At 57.4% G+C, this 20,540-nt stretch overlaps 3 protein-coding genes across 5 annotated transcripts in view; 2 read left to right on the top strand and 1 right to left on the bottom strand.

Moving 5' to 3' along the window:
* Positions 1 to 7,096, top strand: part of PEMT (phosphatidylethanolamine N-methyltransferase) — a 35,261-nt gene extending 28,165 nt beyond the window's left edge. For both annotated transcript variants that reach the window (XM_055576306.1, XM_055576305.1), the window contains exons 4-7: positions 2,338 to 2,483; positions 3,850 to 3,961; positions 6,480 to 6,554; positions 6,845 to 7,096. In XM_055576306.1, the coding sequence (XP_055432281.1) occupies positions 2,338 to 2,483; positions 3,850 to 3,961; positions 6,480 to 6,554; positions 6,845 to 6,902 (391 nt within the window). In that variant the 3' untranslated portion in view covers positions 6,903 to 7,096. The remainder of the gene's footprint in view (positions 1 to 2,337; positions 2,484 to 3,849; positions 3,962 to 6,479; positions 6,555 to 6,844) is intronic.
* A 3,297-nt stretch (positions 7,097 to 10,393) lies between these two features.
* On the top strand, positions 10,394 to 12,114 carry RASD1 (ras related dexamethasone induced 1). Its single transcript, XM_055576302.1, has 2 exons — positions 10,394 to 10,807; positions 11,030 to 12,114. The coding sequence occupies exons 1-2, from the start codon at positions 10,525 to 10,527 to the stop codon at positions 11,572 to 11,574; spliced, it is 828 nt and encodes a 275-aa protein (XP_055432277.1). The 5' UTR covers positions 10,394 to 10,524; the 3' UTR covers positions 11,575 to 12,114.
* A 1,033-nt stretch (positions 12,115 to 13,147) lies between these two features.
* On the bottom strand, positions 13,148 to 18,786 carry MED9 (mediator complex subunit 9). 2 transcript variants are annotated; one of them, XM_055576303.1, is made up of 3 exons: positions 18,480 to 18,786; positions 14,861 to 14,971; positions 13,148 to 14,766 (listed from the first exon to the last, which is right to left on the bottom strand). In XM_055576303.1, exons 1-3 carry the CDS (start codon positions 18,698 to 18,700, stop codon positions 14,550 to 14,552), a joined length of 549 nt encoding a protein of 182 aa, XP_055432278.1. In that variant the 5' UTR covers positions 18,701 to 18,786; the 3' UTR covers positions 13,148 to 14,549. The 2 variants fall into 2 exon arrangements, with proteins under 2 accessions (XP_055432278.1, XP_055432279.1); XM_055576304.1 differs by lacking the exon at positions 14,861 to 14,971 and having other exon boundaries at positions 18,480 to 18,780.
* Between the last annotated feature and the right edge of the window lie 1,754 nt (positions 18,787 to 20,540).

Raw genomic sequence — 20,540 nt, 5'->3', positions numbered from 1 at the left:
GGTGGCCCCACACAGCGAGCAGTGACCTGGGTGTGGTGGGGAGGGCAGCTAGGCCAGCTTGGTGGAATCCCTCCACAATGGGGTTGGCTGCTGCACACCCCCTTCCTCCCCCAGTTACTCTGAAAACTCAGCTTATGGCGGGGTGTGGGGGGGGGTAGACCCAAACAGCCCCATCTGGTGGGCAGCCCAGTGCAGGAGCCTTTGCAGGCACCCTGGCCCCTCTGAACAAGTGAGCGAGTGAATGAATGAATGAGTGAGCACACAGCATCCCCCATGGCCCCTTCTCCCTGGCTGTCACCGAGGGGGCATTTAAAGCTCCTGAAACATCGCATCTCAGGAGACGGGACCTGCTGCCTGTTTCCCTTCAACAAAGTGCTGTTTCTAGTTCTTGGGTATTCTTGGCCTCCTGAGTCCACCATGTAGGGAAAAAAAAACCCCGTACCCCAGGCCCAGCCCCACCACTGTTCCTATGGGGTGGAGCCGGGTGGTCCATCCTACCCTGCAGGTGGGCTGCACCAAGGTGGGCGGCCAGGTGGGCATGGGGGGAGTGGAGGGGCAGAGGGCAAGGTGATGGAGAGTCTGTCTGTCTGGAGGGCTGACGGCATCCTCCATGTGGCCCCAACTTGAACCCCACTGGCCTTCAGAGGCCAGCAGAGGCGGGTCTATAGATAAGCTGCTGTCCCTACTGCCAGGCTGGCGCTGGCAAGACGTGTCGCGTCCTGGGCCCCTGAGAGGCCTGGCAGGGGAGAGACCCAGGCCCAGCCCCTCTCCCTGCGTCCCGGCCTTTGTGTCCCTCTCCCCGTGTCACTGTGTTACTGTCAACCTTTAGGCTACGGCTTTCCTCCTGGGTGAATTAACCACCCAGGGAATTTGGGGGCCGAGAAAGGACCCCTCCACTGCAAGCAGGCCTGTTTTCCCTTCTCCCCTCTACGGTCCTCCTCCTGTTTGCCCCCCGCTGACAGGTCTGGGTGGGGTTCAGGGGCAGGGCTTGTGGGAGTCCTGCCCACCCGCCGCTCCCCAGCATCCTTCCGCTGTCGCTTTATGTGGTTCCTGCAGGTGGGTTTTCTGTGCCTGTGTGTGGGTGTGGGTGTATGTGGTAAAAGACACATTAATAAAATTGACCCTTTCAGCCACCTTGAGGTATAGTTTTGTGACATTTAGGACCTCTCCCTGGGAGTGGTGTCCGTCCGTCAGCTCACAGGGCTGTGTCCAGGCCACTTGCTCTACAGACAGGAGAGGTGGAAGGGTGGGAGGGGACTGAGCTGTGTGGCCCGAGCTGCCAGCTCTCAGAACTGCGGGTTTATCAGAGCCAGGGAGGGTGCAGGGGTGGGGCATGGGCGCGGCCACCTGGCACCACGCGGGGTGTGCGGCTCTGAGCCAATCCCAGCAGCTCAGGCTGGAGCTGCAGGGTGACCCTGAGCCCAGCAGCAGGAGAGGTGGGTGGAGAGCAGGGGGCGTGGGCAGTGTGACCAGGGACCAGGTGTGCCCTGACACATGTGCCGCTGTTTGACAGGTCACTGTGCAGGCCTCTGCCCATGGTGTCCTGTTTGCTGTTCAAACAGAGGCTTCTCCCGCCTCCCTGTTCCCCTTTCTTCACTTTGGGGAAGGGGGCTGCTTTTCCTGGTTGATGAACACAGACTATGACCCCTTCTGCCTGGCATGGGCTGGCGCCAAGGAGGTGCTCAGGGGAGAAGCCTCTGTTCTCCAAGAGCTGACCGTAGTCTGAGGAGAGAGTTATAGGGAGTCGGGCTTTAGCTTAACCTAAGGAGTTTGACGACATCCGGCTAATGGAGTGGACAAAGGGAGATGGAACTTGCTCTGCTAGAAAGAGCCTGGTAGGGTTGTCCAGTGGTTAGGGCTCCTGCTTCCACTGCCGAGGGCGTGAGTTCAGTCCTGGTCAGGGAACTAAGATCCCACAAGCTGTGGGGTATGGCCAAAAGAAGGAAAGAGAGGGGTCGGAATGGAGGATGGAGGGCGGGTAGGCGTGCTCACGACGGAGGGAGAGTTGGGTGGAGGCATGATTCCGGAGTCTCCTACCCTCTGCAGTGCCAGTCATCCTCAGACTGAACACCCTGCTGTCCTGCAGAGTCTAAAATGTTGTCATTCATAATCTGTTTCTTAAAACCACTATTGTTACAGACAAGTCAGGATTTCTGGCTTCTCTGGAAGCAGGCACCAGCCCCCTATTCCGGTCACTTCTTCTGTGGCGGCCCCTCAGCAGGCCACTTGACTCACCCTCAGGACTCGCCTGAGACCCCTGGACAGGCTACTCTGGGGGCCTGGGGGCAGGGTGGGCGGCCCCTCTACATGGCGGTGACCTCCCCGCCCTGCCCACAGCTTCACGCAGGCCATGCTGAGCCAGCCCCGGATGCAGAGCCTGGACAACCCTGCGGCCTACCACGTGGGCCTGGCACTCCTGGGAGTGGGCGGCGTGTTCGTCCTTTCCAGTTTCCTGGCGCTGGGCTTCACCGGGACCTTCCTAGGTAAGACCCTGAGTGCGGGGGGCCAGGGCCCTGCTCCCCCCAACTCCAGGCCTCAGCCTGCCCTGCTCAGCATTGGGGGCCAGACTCTCAAGCCCCAGCCAGCTGCTTGGCCTCCAGGATGGGCCAGGCTTCTGTTGCTATGTTCAGGTCTGATCGGGGCTGGTACAGGTCTTGGGCTGGCAACAGGTGGGGGCGCTGGCCCCTCTGCCTGCCCGTGGCTCCGGAGCTTTGGGGCTGAAAACCCAGTGCTAGCAGGGCTGGACGTCCTACAGACACCAACTCCCAGTCTGGGACTCTGGCGGGAGGGAGCAGGGCGGCTGATGTGCGGGGGTCAGTGGGGCCAGAGCAGAAGGCCAGCCAGGGATCACGTCACTCGAGTCCCTGAGGGCCATGCAGGAGACTGGGGCGTCCTCCTAGGAGGAGGGTCCCACAGGGGAGGTCCTCTGGGGGCCAAGGAGCAGGTGGGGATCATTGTGTGGGCCTCACAGGGGTGGGGTGGGGAAGGGAGCCAGGGGAGGGAGGTGGGTGGTGTAGCCAACCTCAGGAGACCAGGGGTTAGCAGCCCCACAGCAAGGGCAGGGGAAAGGGCAGCCAGGGTCTGGAGGAGGGTGGGGGAGGGGCCTGGAAGCCGCCTGGGTGGGGGGGGCCCCAGGAGAAACGGCCTGGAACGTGGGGCCCTCAGGCTCAGGAATGTAGGTCAGAGTGGCCGAGTCCCCGCCCCCCACCATGAGCCACCCTGAAGCAGACTTCTGTGCCACCGGGAAGAAAGGCTCCCCGGCCAAGAAAGGCTCCCCGGCTGCGAGCCCTGTCTCCAGACAGTGGTGATGGTGATGCAGCTGCTACTCCTCCAGGCCCACCTGTGCCTGGAGCACAAGGGACTCACCATGGGCCCCTAGTGAGCAGCGCTGCTCCCTGTGGGCCATGCCCGGGCCGGGCCGGACTGCTCTGGACGTCGGGTCTGTGTCTCCTGCCTCTCGGACCGCCACACCCTCCCCTGGGAGAAGCTCTGGGCTGGCTGCAGGGGGAGAGCTGATCTCCAGGCTGGTGGCCCAGGTGGGGGTGGCCCAGCTAAGGGAGGAGGGGGAGGTGGAGCAGAGATAGTGAGTAGGGGTAGGTGTGCTTTAGACAGTGGGGGGCAGGTGAAGGGAAGGTCGACAGGAAGTGCCACAAGCCGAGGAGGTGGCAAAGGAGGAGATGTGTCCAGAGAGCAGGGAAAGTCCCCAAGCAGAGGGGACAGAACATGTGAAGGCACAGAGGCAAGAGCAGGTGGGGGCGCAGCCCCTGGGCACACCCCCAGTGCCTGCACACCTCCCTCTAGATGGGGCAGCCAGGCTGTGACCCTCCTTCCTGCCCACCCTGTTTGCAGGCGACTACTTTGGGATCCTCAAGGAGGCCAGAGTGACCATGTTCCCGTTCAGCGTCCTGGACAACCCCATGTACTGGGGCAGCACGGCCATCTACCTGGGCTGGGCCATTGTGTGAGTCAGCCCTCATGCCCCATGGAGCCCAGGGCACTGGTTAGGGCTCCTTTCCTGGGGAGTTCCTCACTGGTGGGAGCAGAGAACATCCTAGAACGAGGTCGGCAGACTTCCTCTTAAAAGAGCGGGAGGCTCCTGGGCAGCAGGTGACGGAGTGGCCGTGGTTGTGAAATTTGAATTTCACGTCATTTTCACAAGTCACAAAATATTCTTTTGATTTTCTTAAACAATTACAAATATAAAAACTGTTCTTGGCCTAGGGACCACAAGCTGCCAACCCAGTGCTGGAACTAGGCAGGGAGGCCCCCTGCCCGCAGCCAGCCTGCAGGATCCACGCCCCACAGACTAGGGCTCCTCCGGCCAGCAACCCGCAGTCCAGGAGCCTGGCACACGTGCCCCCCAAGGCATCTCCCATCTGTCCATTTTCTGGATTAGAATTTCTTCCATAGAAAGGTTTTCTTTGTAGAAAGAATTCTGATTTTACTGAACGCTAGAAAACAACTTTCCAGGAAGGTCACAGGTGCCCCCAGAGTCCAGAAGGACAACAGGACCTAAAGGAACAAAACTTGATGGTGGACTGTCTGGAGCGGACGTTCCCCCACCAGCCCCACCTTCGGGGGTAGGGGGGGCACATGGGATCCAGGCTCTGGGCTTTGAGTGACAAGGAGCTGGAGGGGCACTTGTGGGTCTGCTGGGACCCCCCAGCCTGTGCCCACTTCAGACCAGGAAGCCCCCCAGCCACCTGCCTTCAGCCTGGCCCCTCTCTCCTGGACTGGAGCAGTGGGATCCAGGGAGGCAGGCTCTCCCCACAGGCTTACCCACTCCCCATAGTGTCTCCTACCTGAGACTGGCAGGGCGAACCCCACAGAGGTCCTTCTGCAAACTTCCCTGCCAGCACACCCATCTTTCCTCTCACTTTCACTCCCAGTCAATCTTTCCAAACCCAACTTGAGGTGTCCCCTCCTCCAGGAAGTCCTCCCTGACCTCCTGATATGCACACACACACACAGGTTCTTCCTCTGTGCTTAGACGGGGCCTCCCAGGGCAAAATCACAGAGTGGGTCTTCTCTGTCTCCAGGAGTGAGAGGTTGCCCCCTCTACAGGGCTGTTAGGCCAAGGCTCTCAAGAACATATGAGGAACCCTAGGGGCCCAGGCTCCCACAGGCCCCTCAGGAGGGCACCAGCCATGTGGTGATGAGGAGGGGCCTCAGTTGTGCAGGGGAGGGAGCCCTTCATCCGAGAGCTCATTAGGCATACTCCATTACCCGGGGCCGCCAGACGCTGACCCAGCAGGGCTGCTCCCAGCCCTTCCCAGCCCATCTGTCCCCGACCTGGGGCCCCACAGACAGAGCTTCCCGTTGGCCCAAGCAACCAGGTGTGTGGAAGCCCCAGAAGGTCCAAGGTGCTGGGATTCCTAGGGCATCAGCTCGTCAGCCTGTGAGACGCCCCTCCCCAAGGTGCACAGCTGGGTCCCTGGGACCTCCCCAGCCCCACTCCAGGCTCTGGGCTCTGGCACATGGGCCACAGTTTCCCTATGGGCCTCAGTTTCCTCATCTGCAGTGTGGGATGATCACTTGCACACGGCTGTTCGGTGACAGTGCTTTCAAGGTGGGGAAGTTCACACAGACAGAACAGAGAAGGGCATTTGGCTCCCGTTCAGGGTCTGTGCCCGGCTGACAAGGGGCCGGCTTCCCAGGCTGGGGCTGGCCACCTTAGGGATACTGTGGCCACAGAGCCCTGGCCCTGAGGTCCCCCGGCGGGTTGGGGGTGGGGTGGGGTGAGGCTCTGCCCACTCCAGGAAGTAGCACCAGGGCCGTGAGCAGGGCCTCAGGAGGGCAGATCTCATTTCAGCCCCAAAGCATCTGTGCCCTTGGCATGTCCACATGGCAGTGCCGAGGACCAGGTGGCCCAGCTCACCCTCAAGGTCAATTTGAATGGAGCCCACAGAATGGAAGGTGGGGGTGTCATAGGGGGCACTTGGCCTTCACTGTCCTTGAAGCCCCCAGAGAGACAGTGTGAGGTTCTGGGGAGTGGGAGTGGGCAGGCAGAGGGTCCCTGGGGGGTGGGTAGCCATCTGCCTTGAGCCACCCAGCCTGGGCCTCATGCTCCCCTCCAGCTCCTGGGCTCCAGGAGCTCTTCTCATCTCCTCCTCGACTCTCTGGATGTGGGGGCCCAGCCTCGGCAGTGGTCACCAGCAGAGAGCCCGTGAAGGGGCTCCCTGGACACTCTGCCTGGCTTTGGGTGCCCTGGCCCCATTTCTAGAAAACAGCCTAAGAACACGGCTTCTTGTGGGCAGAGGCCCCACGACCTCCTGTGCGGAAAAAAACATGCTGACCACTCGGGTGATTCGGGGAGGCCAGTCGTTCGTTTCTCCCTGCGTTCTCCCTCCACTCTGTCCTGAGTTTCCAGCTGCAGCTGGAGGCCTGAGGCCCAGGCCTGGACAGGCAGTGGTGAGGTGGACCCTCGTCCGAGAGAAGGCTGGCCCCAGGCCTGCCCCTGACCCAGCGTTTCCCCGCAGGCACGCCAGCCCCACCGGCCTGCTGCTGACCGCGGTGGTGGCACTCATCTACATGGTCGCCATCGTGTATGAGGAGTGAGTAGGCGCTGTCGCGGGCTGGGGACGCCGTGTGCCCGTGGGACCCGCACTGGGCCTTCCTCTCCCTACAGGGCCTCCCTGTGACCCTGGCAGGTGGCCATGGCCAGGTCACTGTCAGAGCAGCAGATGGGCAGCTGACCGGGTAAAGGACAGGCCTGGGAGCCAGGCTGGCAGTGCTGGCTCTTTCTGGTCACACACGGACCCCCACCCTGTCCACCCTGGGTGGGGAGCATGGGTGGCAGCGTCAGGCTCAGCACCAGCTGACCGAGCCTCTCTCACCCCTGCAGGCCCTTCACTGCAGAAATCTATCAGCAGAAAGCCTCCCAGGCCTACAAGAGGAGCTGACGGCCACGGCCACTCTGGGAGAGTTCCCACCTCAGGCCTGCCCCGAGCACAGGGCCCTCGAGGGGGAGAGCGGTGCTTGGCGAGGACTGTCCAGTGCCTTGGAAACACGGCTTGAGGGCTCTGGACAGGTGCCTTGTGGCCCCAGAGCCCCCTGCCCTGCTGCCCACCTTGTCCTGACTAATAAAAGGCACCTGACCCATACCCCTTTGGTCTCCATCTGTCCAGGTCAAGGAGGGGCAGGCTGGGGTCTGGGAGAGGGTCCCTGAGCTCGGAGGGGTGCCGTCATCCACGCTGGACAGTGGGGGGACTGCCCAGGCCTTTGGGCCTCCTGTGCCCCCCACCTCGCCCCACTTTTGCCCTTCCGGGGGACAGCCCACCCTCAGCTTGCTGGGAGGGAAGCACTGAGCCCCTCCCTGGCATCTCTGGTTACTCTGACATTTCTCTCCTAATGACCTGTGGACCTCACGTGGCCACAAGGAGCAGCCATGGGGCCACCGGGCCTGTGGTCAGGCCTGACTGCAGAGCTGTGGGCACAGGGTGGGGCCCTTGTCCAGGCCCAGCCTCATCTGCACAGCCCCTGGCCCCCAAGGCCACAGAACCTACTTTACTCCCTTTGGGATGGGAGGCAGGGGGCTCCACCTGTGCACCTGGCCCCCTAGCCTCAGCATCCTCACCTGCGAAGTGGCCCCTGTAGCCATGCTCACCCTGGGCCCCTGGGCGCTGTGGGCAGTGCCAGCTGGCCTTGCCATGGAGCTCTTCAAGGCTGCCCTCTGGTGTCTGGGATTCAGAGGTCCCAGGGTTCGAGGAGCTGAAGGAGGCATGGAGGCAGGTCTTACCAATGCCTCTGCTTGCATACGTGCAAGGACAGGAAGCTCACCACCTGTGGGCACCTCTGACGTCCTGGCCCCCATGGCCTGAGCTGTCTCTCTGTTAGGGCAGGACTGCGTGACTCCTGGGTCACGCAGCTGTGGGAGTCAGGCCTGGGGCAAGGAGGGTCTGCTGTGATGGGAACAGCCCACAGCTGAGGAGGAAACTGCTGGACAGCTGTGACCTCGGCTGTGGAGGCAAGGTCAGAGGGGAAAGCAGCTCTGGTTAGCTGTGTTCTCTTCGTCAGGCCGTGGCTGTGGGCTGGGGTGACACAGGACCCTCTGTAGAAAGAGCTGCTGGGGGCAGTCTCGGGCAGCAGGCCAGCACTCAGCATACCTCAACACAACTTTCAGGAACTTTCTAAACCGCTCTTTACCAGCAGACCAGGCCATGGTGGACACTTCCTGCCTTGGGAGCCAGCTGTCTGCTTCCAGCCCACCCCCAATATTTTACCAAATGGTTTAAATTTTCCCATTCCACTCTGAGCCAGAAATTTACTGCATTGCAGAGAAATCATACAGACATGTGCCCAGGCCCAGAAAGCAAGACCATGGGTATCATCATAAACCTGGGCAACCTAGAATTAATGCAATGGCTGGAGGGTGGGGGCACACTCTGGGGAAAGAACGGCAGGTGGGTTCAGGGCCTAATGAACTTAGCTGACTTGAGGGACAAGTCCTAGAACCTGGCATCTGTGTGCGGAATCATGCCCAGGTGCCGGGAATTGAGGTTGAGAACCCAGGCTGGGCTCAGTACCTGCCACTGTCACCAGCTGGAAGGGGCCAGAGGAGTGAGGTCATCCCTGTCCTGACATGTGACCTGGGGTCGGGGAGAGGAAGGCTCTGATTCTGGGCTGGGTCCTGGCCCACTGGCCTCCCTAGGGAGAGCTGGACCCTGCAGCTGTGGGCCCTGGGCAAATCATTCCCCTGCCTCAGTTTCTCCGTCTATAAAATCAAGTTAGTAATAGTTTCCACTCCTCTAGGCTGCCACGAAGAAGGACTTAAGGACTGTGCCTGAAAGTGAAAGTCACTCAGTCATGTCCGACTCTTTGCAAACCCATGGACTATACAGTCCATGGAATTCTCCCGGAGAGAATACTGGAGTGGGTAGCCTAATCCTTCTCTAGCAGATCTTCCCAACCCAGGAATCAAACCGGGGTCTCCTGCATTGCAGGCGAATTCTTTACCAACTGAGCTATTTAGGGAAGCCCAAAGACTGTGCCTGGGATGGGATAAATGGGAACCAACATTTTCCTGGCTCCCCTGCAAAGGGCAGGAAATTCTGCTGGAATCCTGGTCACACAGGGCTGCGTGAGAGTCCAGAGGCCCTGTGCAAACCTGTGTGTGGACTAACCCTGTCACTGCCCAGAGCTCGGCCTGTGTGGATGGGTGGGTGGTACCAGGTGATAGCCCTGGCACTCTCCCAAATCAGAAGCTGAGCACAGCCCAGCCTCACCTGTCACCATGGGGAGCAATGGCCTTTCCACCAGTTCCAGGCTAGAGTTGGCCAGCTCCAGCAGCCTCTTCCCAGGCCTTTCGGCAGCAGCCCACTCCTGGTTACTGATCAGCCTGCTGCCCCCTGGTTTGTTCTGCGGCCTCGTGGGTTATTTACTATTGTTGTTATTACCACAGCCCTACACTGTTTGCAAGTTCCCAACCAATCAGAGCCAAAGCTCCATCTTCCAGGAGAGGAATACCAAGTCCAGAGAAGGCCAGCGACTGCTGTGATGCCCATGCAGCATTCAGGATCATCCTGGCTTCCAGACTATCTCCCCCAACTAGAAAATGGGAATGCTGGCCCATGGGACTCCAAAGCACAAGATGCTATGGGGGAGGGAGGGAGGGGACATCGGCCTGACTACTGAAAGGCAAGCCTCTGGTCCTTCCAGGCTCCAACAGGAAGACGGCAGGGGCAACCTCTGGCTGAAACTCCTACCAGGAACCAGCGCCTCTCTGGCTGGGAGAAAGGAGCTGAAGCCTGTTGTGGGGCGCGGGGTCCGGAAGCTCCGGCTTCGCGGATTCCAGCCTCGAGCGCCGAGCTCCGGGGTCCCTGCTCCGCCGGCGGGGCCTCGGCTGCCCTCTGGCGGCGGGAGCGCGCCGCGCCCACCTCCCGCTGACACCGCCGCCCGGGACGCCAGGGGCCTGAGCCGGCCCCTTTCTCAGAGCTGGTCCGAAGGTGAGCAGCGACCCGGGCGCGGTGCCTGGCACCTGGCACACACCTGCCGTCGTGCTGCCCAATGTTGTTATTCTCCGAGGAAAGTGAGTTCCAAAGAAAGCGTGCGCGTGTGAGTCCAGCGGTGGGGAAGCGGGTTGGGGCCGGGGGGGGGGGGGGGGGGGCGTGGTCCTTGCAAGGGGTCGGAAGCACAGCCAGAAGTGGGTCCCCGACGCCCTTGCGGCCGCTGAAGCAGCGGAGAAGCGCAGGGTCCGCGCGCCCGCAAGCCCGAGGCAGACCCTGGGCTGGTCTTCCCAAGTCCCGCCAGCGCGAGAGGGCAGCGGCCAGCGGAGGTGGACGGAGGGTGCAGTGGAGCCCGCGGGAGTGCGCACCGTGACGCGCAAGGCGGGGCGGGGCGGGGCGGCCACGCGGGCTGCATATAAGGGCGGTGCTGGACGCGCAGAGCCAGAGCTTTTGTCCGGAATCCAGAGCCCTGCTGAGCCCAAGCCCGAGCAGCCGGCCGAGCCGAACTCTGCCCTGCGCCCCCAACCACCGTCTGCTTGTCTCACGGCCCCGCGCCCGGCCCCCTCGGTCCCTCTGCTCAATGAAACTGTCCGCGATGATCAAGATGTGCCCGAGCGACCCGGAGCTGAGGATCCCGGCCAAGAACTGCTACCGCATGGTGGTCCTCGGCTCGTCCAAGGTGGGCAAGACGGCCATCGTGTCGCGATTCCTGACAGGCCGCTTCGAGGACGCCTACACGCCCACCATCGAGGACTTCCACCGCAAGTTCTACTGCATCCGCGGCGAGATCTACCAGCTGGACATCCTCGACACGTCCGGCAACCACCCATTCCCCGCCATGCGGCGCCTCTCCATCCTTACCGGTGAGCCCGGGCGGCCAGAAGCGGGCATGGGGAGGGAGCGCGCCGCCGCGGTGACGGGGACCCCTTGTCCCGGGGCGCGCGGGCTGGAGGCGCGGTCCGTGCGCCACGATGGGCGCTGGAGAGGTTAGCGTGCCCCTCGCGGCAGCCGGAGCCCCTGAAGTCAGCCCGCCTCAGCTGTCCCCTGGTAGCCGCCCTCACCCTCTTCCGCTCTGTCCCCCTCAGGAGACGTGTTCATCCTGGTGTTCAGCCTGGACAACCGCGACTCCTTCGAGGAGGTTCGGAGGCTCAAGCGGCAGATTCTCGACACCAAGTCGTGCCTGAAGAACAAGACCAAGGAGGACGTGGACGTGCCCCTGGTCATCTGTGGCAACAAGAGGGACCGCGACTTCCACCGCCAGGTCGAGCCACGCGACATCCATCAGCTGGTGGGCACCGACCCCCGGCGCTGCGCCTACTTCGAGATCTCGGCCAAGAGGAACAGCAGCCTGGATCAGATGTTCCACGCGCTCTTCGCCATGGCCAACCTGCCGCGCGAGATGAGCCCGGACCTGCACCGCCGCGTGTCGGCGCAGCACTGCGAGGCGCTGCACCAGAAGGCGCTGCAGGGCAAGAGGCTGCGGCGAGCGGGCGGCGACCGCGACGACGCCTTGGGCATCCTGGCGCCCTGGGCGCGCAGGCCGAGTGTGCACAGCGACCTCATGTACATCCGCGAGAAGGCCAGCGGCGGCAGCCAGGCCAAGGACAAGGAGCGCTGCGTCATCAGCTAGGAGCCCCCGCCCCAACGTGGCAGCAGAGCCTCAGGAGGCCCTGTAGTTCGAGTGTCCCGGCCACGTGCCCCAAACCGCGGGCGTCTTCCTACCCAGCGCCCCAGCCCCTGCACCAGGGAGAGTCAGCGAACAGAGAAGGGACCGTCATCTGCTCGGAAAGGAATGAGAACTGGCTGAGGCCCGACTCCCCCCACTTCCGATGCCCATTGGCGCCCACCACTTTTCTCACAAAGCCCTAAAAATGGGAGCGGGGGTGGAAATTAAGCTTGTCCTGCCCGCAGGAGCAGCGGGGGCATTATCTGTGTGATTGGGGGTTGCCATGACAGCTGGCCTGAAACCGAGGGTGGGGTCAGATCATAGGGAGTGACTTGTTTACATGTGTGTGCAATTGCACAAAGCAAAACATAAAACTTGCACTTTATAAGAGTTCTGGTGTCACCCTGGACATGAACAAGATCTTACCTAGGTGTTTGTACTGCATGTTGAGTCTTTATTGTTACTGGTTTTTTACTATAAAATAAAGTAACTTAAAATGGAAAACCATGCTTCCCCCGGCTTTAGAAATGGGGGAGGAGGGAAGGCAGGTCTCTACTTCTGTGGAACTGGACTTGCTTTTCCCAGAGCTGGAGATTAACCCTGGCCTGAAAACAGCTCCCTGGAGAGAGGCCCCAGAAAAGCTCCCAACAGCTGGAAGCCCTTCTGTTTGGGAGCCACTCTTGAGAAAGCCAGGACACAAATAAAGGGCTTCAGGGTTCAGCCATGCACCACCTACTTGCCCCCCCACCTCCTCCCCCTCCAAGGGCCTCAGGGACTGACCAGCATGTCCTATGCTCAGCGCAGGCCCAGGGCAACAAAACATCACCAAACCTGGAACCATCAACGGTTCGAGGGGTCACTCAAGCCCTCCTTTGTGCAGGACCCTTGTCCTGAGTCGGCTGCGGGCTCCGCCACCGAGCCACCTGGGCCTAGTCACCATTTGTGGCCCTGGCCCCTCTGGCCTCCCTCCCTCCTCAGGGGCGTCCAGCAACCCCTCTGCAGCTGAGGGCACCAGCTCCCACCTGGTGACCCGGCTCCCTCTGCCACATGAGACTGCACAAGCCCAGGGCAAGGGACAGCTGGCAATCCTGACTTTCCACCTGTGAAACCAAGAGAGCAGACGCTTCTGCTGGGGGCTGCTCTGAGGGCCGTGGGCAATGTCTCCGCATGGTGCCCGCTGCCCAGGAATCCAAGTGAAGAGTCCAGGTGTCCCAGGGGAGGACTATAACTCTGCTTTGGTGGACTGCTTCCTGCCAGGACCCGACCTACATCCACAAGGAGGGATGATGGCCCAGGGGCTGACCACATGCAGGACAACCCTCTGGGCCACCTGTACCCTGGGGTCGGATGCCACTCCCAGAAGGGTCACCCCATGCTCATGCTGGTGTAGCTGGTGTGGCCATGTTCTCGGGCTGGGGGCGGGGCATGGAGTGGAGGTGTTCCCAGTTGCTCAGTCTCCTCTGTGTAAAGGGGAGGTTTTCCTCTCAACTATCACGGGGATGTCCTAATGTGAATGTCTCAGTACAGACCCACGATGTCCTGACAGCAGAGCACAAGTTCTTTTAATCACTCTTGAAAAGCATCACGGGTCACAACACCGGAGCACAGAGGAGACCCACGAGGAGCCCATGTCCACTACAGTCTCGCAGCAAGCCCCGGCCGCCTGGTATTTCTGAGCTTCACATTCCATGGTTATTTGGTTGGAGCCTTAAAATCGACCAACCCAGTACTGTACTCTTGAAACTTCAAAAAAATAACTGATTCAGTTTATAACAGCCCCACGGCAGAGCTGGCCTCAGGTGACACCCACTTAAATTCAGAGCCTGCTCCTCTGGATGAGGCTGTGAAACCTCACCCTTCCCCTGGACACCTGACAGGTGGCTGCCAGCAGACTCAGACAGAACCCCAGCTCGGAACACCCTTAGCCTATATTCCTGCCAACTGGCGGGCGCCCATCATCCCTGACATGGCTGGCACAGGGATGAGCCCACTCTAGATCTGAGTGATACTCGCCACTTGTCCCCACAGGTTTCAAAGGCTTTCACCTCAGGCTGGTCACACAAATGCAATTTCTGTCTGGAGAAACAAGGGTGTTTATAAACATCTATGAACCAGGCCTGGGCCACACGATTGCCAGGGCCAGCTTCCCCCACCCCAAGGGGCTGTCAGAATCATGGCCCAGCTGTCCTTTTCCATGTGACCCCCAAGTGCACGCAGTGAGGCCAGGGGGGAGGTCATCGGTGAACCAGGGACAGGCCTTGGGAAAGCTGAAGAGGGTGTCTGTTCATCTCATCAGACCACAGCTGATGAGACCACATGGTCTGAGGTGGTCTGGCCATTCTTGGGCAGTAAATGGCTAAACGAGCTGACTGAAGGTAACAGGGGACAAAGGAGCAAGAGCTACAAGTATCAAGGACATGGGTGGCAGAGAACCTGGGTGGGGGGTGCCTGGTGGGCTCCTGGTTGATACCCCATGAACAGTAACACCCATGCCTCAAACAGAAAGAAACAACTATTCCAGGGCAAAAGGCTACCCCACAGTCTCTGAAACCATGCATTTCTCTCAAGGCCTTTCTCCATGTGTGTGCAGGCCTAACTGTCCACACACACTGCTGCTCACTGGACACCAGGTTCCTGGTACACCCACCATCTGGAGTGGGTGGGGAGGGGCAGAGGGAAGCCGCCTCCCTTCCTGCTGTGTCCCTCCCCAGAGGCAAGAGGCGGCCCCACCTCCCAGCCTCAGGAAGCCTTCCTCCTTCAGCAGGCAGTTACTGCGCATCTGGATGGGGGCACAGTACACGAGGATGCCCAGGGAACCAGCTCGGGCACTGGCTCTGCAGTCAGGGGTAAAGTTCAGCTAAGCAGGCAGTACCAGAGCCGTTCCACAGGGCTGGGAGACAGGATGCCGGTGCCCCAGCACTCCTCCTGGGGTCGGCTTGTCACTCCTTGGGGATCTCAAACATGCACAGGCTCTTGTACTTCTGCAGCAGTTCATTCTTGGTCCGGACCTGCTCTCGGAGGCGCTGCAGCTGCTGCTGCTGCTGCTCGGGGCTCAGGTGGATGCCAGGCATGGTGCTAACCACCTTGCGCATCTCCTGGAACTTGGCCTTGAGGGTGTTCAGGTCCTGGTGGATGTCGGGACTGTCCTTGTCCATGCTGCGGGGGCAGAGGGCAGGCGTTAGCACCAACAACCTGAGAGCTCCCTCCTCGCTCCCCCAAACCCCGCATTAGAATGCCTGTCACATGTCACCTGCATATTGATCTGTGCACTGGGAGATGGGCAGGCACCCCTGCCCGCCTCCCCGAAGCAGGTGCACATGGGAAGCAGAGCCTTCCTCCAGGGCTGCCTCCCCAGCCCAGCCTGCGGGAACCAAAGTAACATTTGCTGAAAGAGTGAACACAGATAAGTTTCTACATATCTGCTGAATGAATAAAAACCATCACCAACATCAGGCAACAAGTGGCAAGTAAAACCTAATGAAGTACCACATTCCTTCTAACGTGAGACACTACAGGCCATTCAGGAGACGATCAATGAGCAAGAGCTAATTTTAGCTGATGTTCTGATGCCTGAACCTGTTAACATGCAGTCAGATTTCCACAGAACTATTCATAAATTTTACATTAGTCACAGCTACTGGAAAACTTTCAGCAGATACTCGCTCTCTCCCACCAACTCGGGTAAACTGAGCCTTCTGGTCCCGCTCACTTTAAAGGTGGGATCATATCTTCACTCGTAGCTGTTGTCGGCTTCCCGGAGACCCATGTTCCCTGTCAAGTTAAAAGGAAGCAAGAACAAAACCCTTCACCTGAGAACACAGAAACAGCCCATCAGTTGCTCCTGTATATTTTTTAAAAGTTAGGAAATGGATGGATGAGCCTTTGAAAACAGGTGGTTGAGACTAAAATCTAAAAGCCGATGCACAGGCTGTTTTAAGTCACCCACTGAGGCACAAGAGGGGAAAGCTATCAAGGATCATTTCTTTCTTTCAATAAACGTTCATCCCTATTGGGCAATTTCAACCCAGATGGTGCTAATTCATGTTTATTAGTAATCATTTCTCTGCTTACGCAGACAGAATAGCCATCTTTCCTGGTGATCCACTAGTTAGAGCTCATTCCTGACAGATGAGATGCACTGCGGCCTGCTCACTGTTTATCAATAACTCGAACTCGGAAGCAAGACCTGGAGAATCAATAGTTTATTCTGGGGAACAAATAAAGACATTTCCTGTTGTCTTCCGAGGCCCTCGATTCACACACACCAACTCTGGTGCACCTCACCCCAGCTTCAAGGAAGCGTTTTATATTCTGTTTCCTTCATGTCTCAGCTCTGATCTACAACTCTTGACAGACACCATCTGGACTTCTGAAATCATTCCACTTGGATGGCATATGTGCTAACACGTTGTTACAAATTTAAGTCCCAAGGCAATTTTGAAATTAAATTATAGTTTTAAGAAAACTGATTCACAACACATAAGTCTGAAAGGACAAGGTATAAACAAACAAAAAAAATAAAAATTTTCTAAACAATAAGGCCCTACCATATAGCACAGAGAACTATACTTAATAGCCTATGACAAACCATAATGGAAAAGAATATTTTAAAAAAAAGAATGTCCACATATGTGTAACTGAATCACTTTTCAATTTGTTTTGACAAAAACATAACCACACTACACACATGGTTCTGATTCTTGCTTTTCTCACCTGAAATGCACCTCGGACAGCCAGATGAGCTGGCTGTTATGGGTATGTGGATGTTTGTAACTGATCACCTGCAGGCCGAATGGGGATGGCCATCCCACACCTGCACCTGTGTGTGTGGGCACCCACCGCCCCTCAGTCAGTGCTGCGGCTCTGCCTGCCACCACCCTCAGCAGTTCATCCCTGCTCCCCCTCCTACTCCCCAGCTTCCTGTGGACCCCAGTCCTCTCCTCCTCCTAAAGCCCTCTGTCCCATCTACCTTCACAAAACCCAAGCACTAGCTCAAAAACTTCAGATGACTCCTCGACTCCCCAGTTCAGTGTCTCTGGGGTCAGATACCCAAGAGAGTCTATTTTCTTTGGGGGCCAGTTGAGAAGTTGGGGACAGGAAAGGGGAGGTATGGGTGAAGAGTGGGGCCGGGTCTCAATGTCCAGTCTGTGGATTTGCTCTCAAGCTCCTATTCTCAGTACGGCTCCCCTCCCCCAGCTCCCACAATGTGCCTAGTGTTCCCCAGTCCAGACACTCTGGCTGACTCTTTCCTAAAACAAATCTTGGCAAAGTACAAGCCTTTAAGCTGTCTGACCAAAGTCATTCAGCTGGTACATTATAGAGCTATCATTTGTGGTTCATTTTTGGATGGCAACACCTATTCAATGGACATGAGATTGAGTAGACTCTGGGAGATAGTGAAGGATGGGAAGTCTGCTGTGCTGCAGTCCATGGGGTTCCAAAGAGTCAGACAACTGAGCGACTGAACAACAAACAACGACAATTATTACTCATATATTAGAGATAAGAAAATCAAGGCCTAGAAAGGCTATGCACTTAACTAAGATTCCAACACAAACAAGTATCAACATGCAGATCTGAACTCAAGAAGATCTGACTTCAAAGTCCATGTTCTTTCTTGTGGACGATGCAGCTCCATCTTTAAGGCCAGCCCAACCCAACTGCTCTATCAGGGTCAAAAATAGACTCTGAGAATGTGTACACTGTGTGTTTTCATTTTTCCGTATTTTTTCTAAAACCCGAATAAGCATATTTGGCTTGATCCTGGATAATGCCTGGGACTCCAGGGCTGCTTCTGTGTTTGTGTGCTTGGTCACTCTGCCTATAAGTGCTACCTGATTACAGGCTCCTGGGAATAGAACAGTCTGCCTTGCCCGATAAACACTATGTTCACACCAAGTGAAGCCAGATGAAGTCAAGGTCTACCGTGACTACTGTGAGAACAAAGTCTTCACACTCGTCTGAAAAGCAGTGGAAGCGACACGTCATCCCAGGGCAAGTGAATCTAAACCGCCTCAACTCTAAACCGGCTAGGCCATCAGCAATGTTTCGTATTGTGAGTATCGATTCCATTTCAGCAAAACATCCAAGAGCATGTTGATGTTCACTTGAATGTTACTGTAAAAGTAACTTTGTTGTAATCCACTTTGCTTTTATTTTTTAATGGCTGAATAAAAAGTTCAAGCCCAGGGGTTTAAACTTTGCTATCATGTGGACATAAATAACAGTTAAAAATAATTTGGGCAAATGTGGGGATTGGGGAGATTTTTGGCTGTGTGTGTGTCTGTGTGTTTTCCTTCTAAGGATAAGTTTGAAAACTCAGGTGATCTGAAGACTGGCCAAAAGAAGACAATCACCCCCTGTGTCGCCATGACAGGGCACCCGAGTGCTGGCAGGAGGTCAGCGCCCTACTCCTGTAAAGTTCCCAACATCACCCCTATAATCTCTTTGCATTATGGGTTATTCCGCTCATGAGTTTCCCCTTCTAACTGGTGAGCAAGGTGGGAATGAAAAGTCGGCCCCTCCACGTGTACACGCCACAGCACTTAGCAGTGTGCCACACATGGAAGATGACCCGTATCTATCGGATCTGTGGGAAAACAGGCTCACCAGGCTGCACCCGAGTGGTCTGCCCGCAGCGTCTGTGGACTTGCTGTCTACACTGGCTTCGTTTTAAGAACGCTGCTTGCCAGCACGGGGCCTGGCAACTCCGAGGATCGACTGCTGAACACTTGGGACTGCTTGCGGTGGCCTCTGCGTGGCCGCTCCCCTTCGGGTGTGTCTCCCCCTTGGTACCGCGGGGCGCCCATGGATTTCGGACACGTGACGGGCAGCGGGGGGCGTGCGGTCTGATTCCCCGGGGCCCTTACCATTTGATGATGCTGTGAACCAAGGGAAGGAAGGAGCAGTTCTCCTCCGCCTTCACGCCGGCAGGGGATGGAGGCTTCGGCGCGGGCTGTGGCTGCTGCGCAGAGACAGACGGCGGCGGCTGCGGCTGCGGCAGCGGCTTCATCTCCGGCAGCGGAGGCTCGGCGGGCGGCGGCAGCGTGTCCTCAGCCTGCCGGCCGGCAGCAACCCCCACAGAAGCCATCGTGTCCCGGACCCCAGCAGCCGATGACCGGGGCAGGCTGCTTCGCGCGCCGGAAGTGTTGCTGATTATGACGTCACCACCGTGCGCCGCGGAGGCGGGGCCGGGCCTGGCGATCGTTACTAGGCAACAGGCGGCTGGTCCTGGGTGGCCTGGATTTGATGGTGCGCAAATGTTCAAGCTGGTTTTAGAAAAGGCAAAGGAACCAGAGATCAAATTGCCAACATACGCTGGATCATCGAAAAAGCAAGAGAGTTCCAGAAAAACATCTTTCTGCTTTATTGACTATGCCAAAGCCTTTGACTGTGTGGATCACAATAAACTGTGGAAAATTCTGAAAGAGATGGGAATACCAGACCACCTGACCTGCCTCTTGAGAAACCTATATGCAGGTCAGGAAGCAACAGTTAGAACTGGACATGGAACAACAGACTGGTTCCAAATAGGAAAAGGAGTACGTCAAGGCTGTATATTGTCACTCTGCTTATTTAACTTATATGCAGAGTACGTCAGAGAAAGCAATGGCACCCCACTCTAGTACTCTGCCTGGAAAATCCCATGGATGGAGGAGCCTGGTGGGCTGCAGTCCATGGGGTCGTTAAGAGTCGGACAGGACTGAGCGCCTTCACTTTCACATTTCACTTTCATGCATTGGAGAAGGAAATGGCAACCCACTCCAGTGTTCTTGCCTGGAGAATCCCAGGGACGGGGGAGCCTGGCGGGCTGCCGTCTATGGGGTCGCACAGAGTCGGACACGACTGAAGTGACTTAGCAGCAGCAGTAGCAGCAGAGTACATCATGAGAAATGCTGGGCTGGAAGAAGCACAAGCTGGAATCCAGATTGCCGGGAGAAATATCAAAAACCTCAGATATGCAGATGACACCACCCTTATGGCAGAAAGTGAAGAGGAACTAAAAAGCCTCTTGATGAAAGTGAAAGAGGAGAGTGAAAAAGTTGGCTTAAAGTTCAACATTCAGAAAACGAAGATCATGGCATCTGGTCCCATCACTTCATGGGAAATAGATGGGGAAACAGTGTCAGACTTTATTTTTTGGGGTTCCAAAATCACTGCAGATGGTGACTGCAGCCATGAAATTAAAAGACGCTTATTCCTTGGAAGAAAAGTTATGACCAACCTAGATAGCATATTGAAAAGCAGAGACATTACTTTGCCAACAAAGGTCCATCTAGTCAAGGCTATGGTTTTTCCTGTGGTCATGTATGGATGTGAGAGTTGGACTGTGAAGAAAGCTACACCAAAGAATTGATGCTTTTGAATTGTAGTGTTGGAGAAGACTCTTGAGAGTCCCTTGGGCTGCAAGGAGATCTAACCAGTCCATTCTAAAGATCATCAGCCTTGGGTGTTCTTTGGAAGGAATGATGCTAAAGCTGAAACTCCAGAATTTTGGCCACCTCATGTGAAGAGTTGACTCATTGGAAAAGACTCTGATGCTGGGAGGGATTGGGGGCAGGAGGAAAAGGGGACAACAGAGGATGAGATGGCTAGATGGCATCACCAACTCGATGGACATGAGTTTGAGTGAACTCTGGGAGATGGTGATGGACAGGGAGGCCTGGCGTGCTGGGATTCACGGGGTTGCAAAGAGTCGGACACGACTGAGAGACTGAACTGAACTGAACTGAGAGACAGCTAAATTTTTCAATAGTCAGAAATAGCAGGTATACTTCAGGAATAACATGTTATTCCTATTTACGTTACAAAGAGAGTCCAAAAGCAACCTGTACAGGAAGATAAATGAGGCCTCAGGAAGAGTGGACAGCACCTCCCGCACCTGCGGATGTCAGGCCCTGGGCCCGCGGACATGGAGGATCCGAGGGGAA

Source organism: Bubalus kerabau, chromosome 4 (genome assembly GCF_029407905.1).
Source record: "Bubalus kerabau isolate K-KA32 ecotype Philippines breed swamp buffalo chromosome 4, PCC_UOA_SB_1v2, whole genome shotgun sequence".
In the NCBI taxonomy this organism is placed as follows: Eukaryota; Metazoa; Chordata; class Mammalia; order Artiodactyla; family Bovidae; genus Bubalus; species Bubalus kerabau.
This window is presented reverse-complemented; position numbering and strand designations above follow the sequence as displayed.

Bases quoted from the DNA above. Each gene is read 5' to 3' on its own strand.
- RASD1 (XM_055576302.1), top strand. From the start codon at position 10,525: ATGAAACTGTCCGCGATGATCAAGATGTGCCCGAGCGACCCGGAGCTG. The intron at 10,808-11,029 runs GTGAGCCCGGGC...TGTCCCCCTCAG, and splicing joins GCGCCTCTCCATCCTTACCG to GAGACGTGTTCATCCTGGTG.
- MED9 (XM_055576303.1), bottom strand. From the start codon at position 18,700: ATGGCTTCTGTGGGGGTTGCTGCCGGCCGGCAGGCTGAGGACACGCTG. The intron at 14,972-18,479 runs GTAAGGGCCCCG...TGGTTCCCGCAG, and splicing joins GTTCACAGCATCATCAAATG to GCTGGGCTGGGGAGGCAGCC. The intron at 14,767-14,860 runs GTGACATGTGAC...CTGCCCCCGCAG, and splicing joins GTGCACAGATCAATATGCAG to CATGGACAAGGACAGTCCCG.